Raw genomic sequence first — 12,347 nt, 5'->3', positions numbered from 1 at the left:
CTATTTAAAATGGTAGTGGTGTGGTAGATTTTCACCATTTATATGTTATAATTATAGGAGTTGTTTTTAGTGCGATTTTTTGGATTTTTTATTGCCGGAATCTATTTGAAAGAATTGAGGTGAAATCTGATTTGTGTTATTTAAACTTAAAACATTTTGATTGCACAAGATTACTCATCAAATTTGTGATTTCAATAAATTCCTACCAGTTTTAAAAAAATACCACCAAAAAAACCAATCATAAAAACTTTCAAAAAAATCTCCTAAACCAATTCCATAATTAGAACTCTAAAGCCGAGAGAATATTTACCGAAAAAGAAGAGGAACATAATTAATGAGTGTTTGAGACCCCAACAAATATTCATTAATTATATACTCGTCTTCTGTGCCAGGAGAAATGGTAATTAATTAATTGATCTATCACCAAGGAAAGCAATTCCATAATTAGAACTCTAAAGCCGAGAGAATATTTACAGAAGAAGAAGAGGAACATAATTAATCAGTATTTGAGACCCCCAACAAATATTCATTAATTATATACTCGCCTTCTAGGAGAAATGGTAATTAATTAATTGGTCTTCTCCATATCCGAGTTTCCGGCACCTTCCCCTTTCTCGTCGAACTCGAAGACGACCGATTGTCTTTAAATTACTCTGCACAACATATGCATTGCTTTTCAAATTTCCCAGTTCAGCGTTTCGTTTGTCATTGTAAATTCTCCCAATTTTCCTTTTCTTCACCCACTCCCAGCTAATTTCCTCTGTTACAACCTGCTTCAGTAGCATCGAACATCTTTTACATCGCTTCCATTCTATTTTCCGATCGGTAATGTCTGCATCTTCTTCCACCGCTGCTAATTCCGACTACGATGTGTTTATCAGCCATCGTGGTCCCGACGTAAAGAAAACTTTTGCTAGCCATCTCTACCGCCGTCTTTCTTCATATGGAGTGAGAGCCTTTCTGGATCAGCCTGAACTGCAACGAGGAGACGATTTCACTTCTCAGATTGAAGGCGCCATCCGGCCTCTGTCCATGTGGCCATTTTCTCCACTGGATATGCCGAATCAATCTGGTGCCTAAATGAACTCGTCCTAATGTTGGAGTCAAAATCTCCAATAATTCCAGTATTTTACCGTGTGGAGCCTCTTGAGCTTAGGTGGACACGGGGAAAAGAGGGAGGGTATGCTAAAGCCCTCAATAAATTAGAAAAGAAGACTACGTTTGATCCTGAAACTGGTGAAGAGAAGCTGCGATATGACTCCAGTACGATTGAAAATTGGAGAAATGCTCTTTCACAAGTTGCAGGAATAAGCGGTTTTGAGCTCGACTCGTGTAACGGGTGAGAACTCAAACTCCCCTCCCCTCTGGCTATTATATTATTTTATGTTACATGATAAATACATAGACTTTAGGCTTCTGTGTCTCATTAGTTCTATCTGTTTTTTTTTTGTTAATAACCAGAGACGAGGGGGAGCTAGTAGATAAGGTAGTTGAAGGGGTCTTTAAAATGGTGAAGAAACCAGCCCTGGTAGTTGCTCAACATCCAACAGGTTTGGATGATAAAGTAATGGACTTTGAAAACACAGTCTCTTTTCAGCGACAGCAGAGCCGAAAACCTAGGATCTTGGGGATCGTGGGGTTGGGTGGTGTGGGAAAGACCACGCTGGCAAAAGAATTCTATAATAGGAAGAGGGAGACATCCCTTTACAGTAAATCCTGCTTTCTATATGATGTTAGAGAAAAGGCAGATAAGGGCTCTTTAAATTTGCTGCAGACAGAACTTCTTAAGAGCTTGTGCGGATGGGATAAGCCAATAGCCAGCGTCCATGAAGGAATAGGGATTTTGAAGGAGCATATTTCATCTCCTAACCTTTTATTAATCTTAGATGATGTAGATAAGGCAGACCAGATTTATGAACTTTTGCCGGATCAAACTGTACTTCACCCTGATAGCTTAGTACTGATTACATCCAGGAACAGAGATGTTCTCATAAGCTCAGGAGTTGAAGAGTCCTCAATATATGTCCTAACTGGCCTCCCTACACAACATTCTCTTGAGCTCTTCTGTCTGCATTCCTTCAATCGGCCACATCCACCCTCAGCATTTGAATCATTGGTACAGAAGTTCGTAGAAGCCTGTGGTGGGTTACCATTATCTTTGAAAGTGTTTGGGGCACTGCTGAAGGGAAAAAGCACATCTTACTGGGAAGCCCAATGGAATAAACTTCGGAGAACACTTCCCAGTGAGATAAAACAAAGACTTCAAATTAGCTACGATGCACTGGATGTGACCGAACAAGCAATCTTCTTAGATATTGCCTGTTTTTTCATTGGAGCAGAGAGGGATATGGTCATGAGGATATGGGATAATGATTTGTGTGGGCTTCAAAATATAGAGAACAAATGTCTTATAGAGGTAAATGATGAGAATAAAATAAAAATGCATGATCAGCTTAGGGACTTGGGAAGAGAGCTTGCCAAAGATTCAAAATTGCCGCGTCGTCTTTGGCGTTGGCAAGAGAATGACATTGATGATTTATTGCAGGAATCGTCTGTGAGTGCTAAAACATTCATTAACATAGATTCTTCCATCATTTTCTTTTTAATTTTAATTGTTCTATAATTTTAGAAAAGGGAATGGGTAATCGTTTTCATGTTTTAGGAATGGGTAATCATTATCATGTTTTAACAAAATGTAGATTCTTCCATCATTTTCTTTTTATTTTAGTGAATGGTTAATCATGTTTTAACGATGAACAGGTAATATCCGTGCGAGGAATTAGAATAAATGAGAGTGAATACAATAATATTGATGACTATGCTGTGTTTGGCCGTATGAGGAGGTTGCAACTTCTTGACACTGAAGGTGTTCTCGTGGAACGCATTTTGACAAAGGTGCAGTCTTCAAATCTCATATTGCTGCGTTGGAAAAATTGTCCCTCCTCTTCGCTCTCCTCCTTGACTTCAATGAAGAATTTAAGAATTCTGCGAGTGGAAGGAAAAAAATTAGAAACGTTGTGGGAAAAGGAATCCCAGGTAAATTACGATGGGTTGAATTAAAGTTTGTGTTTATGAGCTATATTAATATTGTGGCACAGGGTTGTTGGGTATTTTTGATGGGGAAAATATCAAAAACCAAACATTCAAACACACAGAGGCAATGCTCTGTTTTTACTTTTCTCCAGGATCCTTTTGTGCACAGAAGACTTAAAAAAATCACTGAGAGACAGAGTGTTTCAACACCATAAAAGAATTCTGAGAAATTACTGGGTTAACTGCTGTAAATCCCTTTTTACATTCACTGCAGTGAAAACAACTTACTGCTGTAATAAAAGTTTACATAAGTTTACTGCTGTAAACAAAATTCACACAGACTTACAAAAAAAAACTTCACCATTTTCTTTATGCACTGCTTGTGCAAAAACCACACATGGTTTTCTTACAACTCCAAAAATTACATCACCTGGTTCTTATCTTTTTACACACTGCTGTGTGTTCAATACATACCACACATGGTTTTCGCTGCACCACAGTTTCTTTTGATGGCCAACATATATCTAAAACATTACAGCCTATTGGTTTTTTACTGCCGCACGTTTCTCAAAATGGTCAACACTTAAAAAAAATTACATACACATATCCCATACAAAATTTATGTAATAAGCATATACGCCCATACCCCCGATATATAAAAAAACATTAAAATTTAAACCCTTACCAATACTTCTACGGTAACAATTAATTCCATAATTATTTTACTGCGGTCAACCATGCTTTTAATTTACTCCACGCAATAGCATTAATGTATGTTCGTATGCAGGTTTGGGCAATCAACGGTTGAAAGGAGTGGAGCAGATCGAACGGCGAAAATGATATCGGAAGGCCAACAAGTGCTGAACATTAACCCCCGAGATTCTTACGTTGCGTTACGTCAGGGCTGAACCACGTGTCAGCTCCAAAATTTCTCGGGCTCGATCATCGGAAAATCCCTTCTGCCTGAAATCAACCCGAGAGCTTTCCGGCGGATTAGCTGACCGGTTTCTGGCAGCTGCGTTGAAATTAGATTTCAACACTCCCCTTTAATTTCAACAGCTGGGCATTCGGTCATACCGAGACACTTTCTCAAAAATTCAAAGCTCTTCTGATCAAGTGGCTTTGTCAAGATGTCTGCTACCTGTTCTTGAGTCCTGCAATGTTCTAGGACAATTTCTCCATTGTTCACTAATTCTCTGATGTAGTGAAACCTTGTATCAATGTGTTTCGTTCTCTTATGAAACACTGAATTCTTTGACAAAGCAATAGCTGAGCTATTGTCACAAAAAATCACTGTCGCTTTTGCCTGCTCTTGGCCTAAGCTTCTCAACATTCTTCTCATCCACACTGCTTGACATGCTGCTGCTGTAGCTGCCACATATTCAGCCTCTGCTGTAGACAATGCTACAATGGACTGCTTCTTAGAAGCCCATGAAATGGCTCCTGAACCCATATGAAATACATAACCGGAAGTGCTCTTTCGATCATCTACACTTCCAGCCCAATCGCTATCTGTGTACCCAACCAAATCTGAATGTTCTGAGGCATGATATAGAATTCCAAACATTTTGGTACCTTTGACATACCTCAAAATTCTCTTTGTTGCCTGCCAATGTGCCTCCTTTGGCCTCTCCATGAACCTGGAAATTAAACTAACAGCATACATTAAATCAGGCCTAGTTGCTGTTAAATACATAAGGCTGCCCACAATGCTTTTGTACAGGCTAGGATCAAAATCCTTGCTGCTGTCCTCTCTGCTGAGCTTTAATCCCATCACTGTGGGAGTGATTGCTGCCTTGCATTCTTCCATCTTAAATCTGCCCAAAACTTGATTTACATATCTTGCTTGAGATATAAAAGTTCCTTTTTCATTTTGATCTACTTCTATGCCTAAGAAGTATCTTAAGAAACCCATGTCAGTCATTTCAAATTCACTCTTCATGACTGATTTAAAATTCTCAATAAGCTGATCATCATTACCTGTGAAAATAACATCATCTACATACAAGACAACAATTAAAATTTTACCATCCTTTTCTTTGATGTAGACTGTGGGTTCTCCTTCACATTTGTCAAATTCATTATCTAATAGATATGAATCTATCCGGCTGTACCATGCTCTTGGCGCTTGCTTCAGCCCATAAAGAGCTTTCTTCAATTTGCACACTTTGTGCTCTTCACCTTTCTTCTCATATCCGAGAGGCTGTTCCACATAGACCTCTTCCATTAACACTCCATTTAGGAATGCTGATTTCACATCCATTTGGTAGACTTTCCATTTGTTTTGTGCTGCCATGGACAACACTGCTCTCACGGTTTCCATTCTTGCAACCGGGGCGAAAGTCCCCCCATAATCTCTCCCATACTGCTGCTTGTACCCTTTGACAACCAGCCTTGCCTTATGCCTTTCAATCTTGCCTTCAGCATTGCTCTTGGTCTTGTAGACCCATTTCACACCAATGACTTCTTTGCCTTTCGGTAGCTCAACCAAATCCCATGTTTTGTTTCTCTCTATGGCATTCATCTCCTCATCCATAGCTTCTATCCATTTCCTATCTTTGATTGCATCCTCGAAATGAATGGGATCATCAACATGACAATACAAGGCAAATAAGGAATTCATTCCTTCATCATAAATTTCACTTAGATTTCTAAACTTCTTACCTCGTTCACTTGGTGTGCAAGTGCTTGAGGATGCACTTGAATTTCCTCCTTGTGGTGTGCTTGGAGAAGCACTCTCATTGATCCTCAATGGTGTACCTTGCTGTCCTTGTGTTGTCCTCAATGGTGTCCCTTGTTGTCCTTGTGTTGGCGCTGCTGTTTGGGGATGTATCTCAACCACCTCCTCATCATCTTCATCATGAGACAAACAATTTTTAACATTCACTGTTTTCTCTATGCTTCCATCCCAAGCTTCCTCTTCAATGAATTGAACATCCCTGCTGACAAAGAACTTCTTGGTAGATGGAATGTACAGCCTGTAGGCTTTGGATTCATCACTGTATCCAATGAAGATGCATTTCTCCCCTTTGCTGTCCAACTTCCTCCTTAGCTGATCTGGAATGTGTGCATAGGCCACACATCCAAAAACTCTCATGTGGGTGACTCCTTGCTTTCTCCCACTCCATGCCTCTTCTGGCACTTTGTTCATGACTGCTTTTGTAGGACACCTGTTCAATATATAAACTGCACAATGTACAGCTTCAGCCCAATACTCATTTGGCAAATGCTTTGCCTTCAACATGCTCCTTGCCATCTCCATGATGGTTCTGTTCTTCCTTTCAGCAACTCCATTTTGCTGTGGAGTGTACCTTGCTGTAAACTGTTTATGTATTCCATTTTCTCTACAAAATCTTAGGAATTCCTTGGAGATATATTCACCTCCTCTATCAGTTCTCAAAACTTTAATGTGCAGCCCGCTTTGGTTTTCAACAAATGCTTTGAAGTTTTGGAATTTCTCAAAGACTTCACTTTTGTTCTTGAGGAAATATATCCAAGTCTTTCTTGTAAAATCATCAATGAATGTCAAGAAATATAGGCTGCCTGCTAATGATGGAGCTTGCATTGGTCCACACAAATCTGAGTGGATAATCTCTAAGGGTGTCTTTGCCCTTATACTCTTCCCTGATGGAAAACTTTCTCTATGTTGTTTTCCCAAAATGCAGCCTTCACATAGGCTGTCCGGTTTCTCTATCAATGGTAATCCTCTTACCATTCCTTTTCTGCTCAATAAGTTTAGACCTCCAAAATTTAGATGCCCAAATCTCAAGTGCCATAACCAGTTCTCATCCTTTGGCACGCTTTGGAAGGCCTCTTCGGTGACTGCTGCCATTTCCCTTTTGTTCTTCATGTCTGCCCTGATCCGGAGAGGGAACATCCTGTTCCTTGTCATCTTCACTTCAGCAATGCATCTTTTGCTGGGTGGTATATCCATGATGGTGCACACATCATTTTTAAAGAAAACATTGTAGCCCTTATGGACAAGTTGTCCAATACTCAAGAGATTACATCTCATTCCGGGGACATAGTATACATCTGCTATGGTTTTCCTTTCTCCTTGCTTTGAAAGTATTTTTATTTCTCCTCTTCCCATAACAGACACTTTACTATCAGTTCCTAGTGTGACTTCTGATTTCACATTTTTATCTAGGGCAGAAAAGAAGGCTATGTTTCCGGTCATATGGTTGCTGCAACCTGAGTCTAAAAACCATATGTCCTCACTATGTGTTTCAGCCATGTTACAAGCTAACAGGACATTTTCTTGACTGCTGTTTTCTCTTGTAACATTTGCATTTTGTCTGCTGTTCATATCATGTTGTTTCTTTCTACAATCACTAGCATAATGTCCATACTTTTTGCAATAATAGCATTGAACATTAGATTTATCATACCTTTGTCCTTGAGCATGATGTTGTCCTCCTTGTTGGCTGCTGCCTTGGCCTTGGTTCTGATTTGGATTGTTGCCTCTTCCTTGTGCATTTGATGAGTTGTTCCTTCCACCTCTATTCTGGCTTCTGCCTCTTCCTCTTTTGTTTCCTCTGCCTTGACCTCTGCCTCTTCCAAATGACATCTGGGTCTTGAAGGCTTGCTCAAGAGATGAGTTTTCATTCCTACTCAACCTCTGCTCATGTGTTATCAGTGATGCATGTAGCTCATCAACTGAATAGCTTGAGAGATCCTTTGTCTCTTCAATGGTGGTGACTATGGCATCAAACCTTGAGGGTAAGACCCTCAATATTTTCTCCACAATTCTTCTGTCTTCAATGGTTTCTCCATGAGTTCTCATTTGTGTGATTACACCAATCACATGAGTGAAGAATGAGTCAATGTTATCTGACTCCTTCATGTTCAAGTTCTCAAAATCCTTTCTCAGCAATTGTAGTTTTGTTGTCTTCACTCTCTCCATGCCTTGATAGGCTGTCTTGAGGGTTTGCCATGCTTCATTGGCTGTCTTAGCTGCTGCTAACCTTGGAAACATACTCTGGTCTACTGCTAGATACAACAACGCACGGGCTTTTGAGTCCTTCTTCCTATTGTTCTTCAGCAGATCCTTCTCTCCCTGAGTTAATGCATTGAACTTAGTTTCATCTACTGGTTCTTCAAAACCTTCTTCAACTATTTCCCATAAATCTTGGGAAGCAAGCAGGGCTGTCATAGTTATTGACCAGTAGTCATAGTTCTTCCCATTAAACTGTGGGAGCTGGGTGTTAAACAAACCCATACCAGTGCTTGTGCTAGCCATTCCTTGTATTCTGATCTATGTCTCTAAATCCTTGACTGTGTGTTTAAAACAACTGACTGTTTCTTCAGCAACACAAAAAAAACTTTTGAAATACCTGAATCCTTTGATGTCTGAGTCTTCTGTCTGCCTGAGAAGTTTTGCTGCAGCTACAAACCTTCTCCCTTCAGCTTCTTTGTCACCTTCAAAGAGCCTAAGCCTGCTCTGATACCACTGTTGGGTATTTTTGATGGGGAAAATACCAAAAACCAAACATTCAAACACACAGAGGCAATGCTCTGTTTTTACTTTTCTCCAGGATCCTTTTGTGCACAGAAGACTTAAAAAAATCACTGAGAGACAGAGTATTTCAACACCATAAAAGATTTCTGAGAAATTACTGGGTTAACTGCTGTAAATCCCTTTTTACATTCACTGCAGTGAAAACAACTTACTGCTGTAATAAAAGTTTACATAAGTTTACTGCTGTAAACAAAATTCACACAGACTTACAAAAAAAACTTCACCATTTTCTTTATGCACTGCTTGTGCAAAAACCACACATGGTTTTCTTACAACTCCAAAAATTACATCACCTGGTTCTTATCTTTTTACACACTGCTGTGTGTTCAATACATACCACACATGGTTTTCGCTGCACCACAGTTTCTTTTGATGGCCAACATATATCTAAAACATTACAGCCTATTGGTTTTTTACTGCCGCACGTTTCTCAAAATGGTCGACCCCCGATATATAAAAAAAACATTAAAATTTAAACCCTTACCAATACTTCTACGGTAACAATTAATTCCATAATTATTTTACTGCGGTCAACCATGCTTTTAATTTACTCCACGCAATAGCATTAATGTATGTTCGTATGCAGGTTTGGGCAATCAACGGTTGAAAGGAGTGGAGCAGATCGAACGGCGAAAATGATATCGGAAGGCCAACAAGTGCTGAAAATTAACCCCCGAGATTCTTACGTTGCGTTACGTCAGGGCTGAACCACGTGTCAGCTCCAAAATTTCTCGGGCTCGATCATCGGAAAATCCCTTCTGCCTGAAATCAACCCGAGAGCTTTCCGGCGGATTAGCTGACCGGTTTCTGGCAGTTGCGTTGAAATTAGATTTCAACAAGGGTTTCCAAAATGTTCTAAGGGTTTCGTTTGAAGAGAATAATAATCCATTTATATTTTTCTTAGAGTTGAAAACGTGAACTTTTTGCAGGCACCTTTACAGTTGCGAGAGTTGGAAGTTAATGCACCCCTTTCCAGCATTCCAAAGTCTATAGGGAAGTTGAAGCAGCTAGAACGGATTGTAATTGGTCGTAAATTCCAAGGATTACAATCTTCATTCACAAAATTGCCAGAACAATTTTGTTTTCTACAGTCACTAAAGGCCTTGGTCTTAATAAGCTGCTCGGAGTTGAAGTCACTGCCGGAGTGCTTTGGTAAGTTAAGAAACCTCCGATACATTCGGCTGTATCGGTGCAAATCCTTGGAGAGGCTGCCATACTCCTTTGGTAATTTAACCAACCTCCAAGAGATCTCTCTGATTAGTTGCAACGCCTTGGAGAGGCTGCCAGATTCCTTGGGTAATTTAAGCAACCTCCAAGGGATCAACGTGCTTTCCTGCCAGGGTTTGAAGAGGCTGCCAGATTCCTGCGCCAATTTAACCAAGCTGCAACGGATCACTCTGGAGGATTGTAGCGCTTTGGAGAGGCTGCCAGATTCTTTCTGTAAATTAGTTAAACTGCAATATCTTCATTTGAAAGCGTGCAATAATATAACCATGTCAAAGGAAACACTAGGAAATATCAGTACGCTTGAGTACATAAATCTGGCTGGCTGTACGAAAATTGAAATATTCCCTCTCCAAGTGGGGCATCAGAGGTCGCTTAAACTGTTAATTTTGGAAGATACAAGTTTAAAAGAATTGTCGGGTGCAATTGGAGAGCTAAGCGACTTGGAAGTTCTAGAGATAGGAAGCCCTTTGCTGGACAAACTTCCGGATTCAGTAGGTGACTTAAAGAATTTGAAAGAATTGCATTTCGTCGCATGTAAGGAGTTGAAATGTTTGCCGGCTTCTCTAGGTGACTTAAAGAACTTGAAGAAATTGAACATTTTGGGCAGCAAGGCATTGAAATGTTTGCCGGCTTCCCTTGGACGGTTGACACAGTTGAGTGAGTTGAGGGTATCTGGTTCTCCTTTGATACGCGAACTACCTTTTAAAAAGGAGGTTAAAGGAGAAAAAGAAGCATTTAGTGATTTGGAGAACTGCATACTTCCGCGGCTACAATCATTATGGATCTATCAAACAGGAGTATCAGAGGTATCATTTGGTGAAGGTGTTTGCTTGACCCTTCGAAATCTGTATTTCAGCAACTGTGCTAATTTGGTGGAGGTTGGAACATTGCCAAATACAATCATAAATTTATCATTTATGGGTTGTGATAAGTTGAGGAAAATAAAAAAGCTTTATGGTTTTGCAAAACTTCAGAGGCTGAGCTTTATAAATTGCAGAGAATTGAAGAAGATGCCACTAATTGAAGCAATGGAATCTTTGAGCCGGCTGGATGTAAGTGGATGTGTGAAGTTGAAGAGCATACGGGAATTAAGGCAGCTTACAAATCTTCACGTGCTCGATGTTCGACGGTGTTCCGAGTTTGAAGAGCTGGAAGGCATCCAAAATTGTATGTCGTTACAGAATTTGATTGCAATTGAAGAGCATACGGGGATTGGGGCAGCTGACAAAACTTCGAGAAGTAGATGTGAGAAGGTGCTCGGCGTTAGAAGAGCTGGAAGGCATCCAGAATTGTATGTCGTTGAAGCACGTTGATGCCCGAGAATGTCCGAAACTGCAGGGCAGTGCGGGAGTAGTGGTTCAATTGCGCCAAATACAGGGTTTGAAGTTAAAGGGTAGGGCGTTTAATAATAAACGATAATTTAGGGAAGGGCTGTTGTTCATTTGATTGTTATTATAGATAAATGTAAAGCATTTTAACGCAACCCATTATAAATAAATGTAAAGCGTTTCAATGGCTGGTTGCATTGTTACAGTTTATGGCTCTTCTTTGTTTCACAGCTGTAACGATAAGAGTTATAAAGTAACTTGGTATTAAAATTATATTTATGCTTTTATTTAATTATTAAAAAATTAAAATATTTTATTAAAAAGGTAAGAGATATATTGAAGGCTTAAAAAAACATTTATTATATAATATATTTATTTGGATATGTAATCTTTGTAATCTTGCCCCATGGACTTCCCGTTGATGACACCTTTGTAATCTTTATATTTGTTGATGACACCTTTGTAATCTTGCCCCATGGACTTCCCGTTGTAGAGTCCTTTCCAGTATGTTTCAACAACATCTTTCCCCAAATCCAATTTATTATAGAAATTTAGCAATCCAATTCACTCCATTTTCTTGATGTTCTTCTCATATCCAGCTTGATAACGCCCCTCCCACCAGATCTATAGAAAGAAAACTCACACTAATAGGTACCATACCTTCATGCCAATTGTCATGACCACCTTGCCCAAAAGTTTGCAATTCTCAATACTTTAGCCATTCACGCCTTTCAAAACTTAGCCCCCCAATTCCCTAAAAGTGAGAAAATCCACCTTACAAAAGCTCTCCTTTCCAATGGTTACTCCCTCCCTTAGATCAAAAGAGGTTTTTGTTCCACAGTCCAACCCAAATCCAAAAATGCCCTACATATATCCCCATCACTAGGTCTCCTTCCCATACATCCAAGGAATCATTCATCACATCCCCGAGATTTTAGAAAAAATTAATATCATGACTTTATTTAAACCCCACACCACTCTTAAACAATTGTTTAGATCCACTAAAGACAAGTTAGATCCCATGCTCAACCCAAGGGTTTATCAAATTTCCTGCACTTGTGGAAAAGCATACATTGGCCAAACAAGAAGTGCCTTTAATTCTGAACTAAAAGATTATATAGTTGACAACTAGCATAATCGAATCTTAAAATCAACTATATTTGAGCATTCCCACAATACTAAACACCTCATCAATTTTGATGAGTTCAAAATTTTGGCTTCATCTCCCTTCTACCCTC

The 12,347-nt window shown here is 39.5% G+C and overlaps 2 protein-coding genes across 2 annotated transcripts; both read left to right on the top strand.

The window, feature by feature from the left end:
• Positions 1-1,064: 1,064 nt before the first annotated feature.
• Positions 1,065-2,785, top strand: LOC149267358 (disease resistance protein L6-like). The gene is made up of 2 exons (XM_089398609.1): positions 1,065-1,339; positions 1,462-2,785. The coding sequence occupies exons 1-2, from the start codon at positions 1,095-1,097 to the stop codon at positions 2,621-2,623; spliced, it is 1,407 nt and encodes a 468-aa protein (XP_089254735.1). The 5' UTR covers positions 1,065-1,094; the 3' UTR covers positions 2,624-2,785.
• LOC149267357 (uncharacterized) lies at positions 2,638-11,094 on the top strand. The gene is made up of 3 exons (XM_089411180.1): positions 2,638-2,655; positions 2,761-3,036; positions 9,484-11,094. Exons 1-3 carry the CDS (start codon positions 2,638-2,640, stop codon positions 11,092-11,094), a joined length of 1,905 nt encoding a protein of 634 aa, XP_089267306.1.
• The last annotated feature ends 1,253 nt before the right edge of the window (positions 11,095-12,347 follow it).

This window comes from Pinus tabuliformis, chromosome 6 (genome assembly GCF_031772625.1).
Source record: "Pinus tabuliformis cultivar Carrire ecotype Pingquan chromosome 6, CPIR1, whole genome shotgun sequence".
Classification (NCBI taxonomy): domain Eukaryota; kingdom Viridiplantae; phylum Streptophyta; class Pinopsida; order Pinales; family Pinaceae; genus Pinus; species Pinus tabuliformis.
The sequence above is the reverse complement of the archived record's forward strand: the minus strand, read 5'-3'. Positions and strand labels throughout refer to the sequence as shown.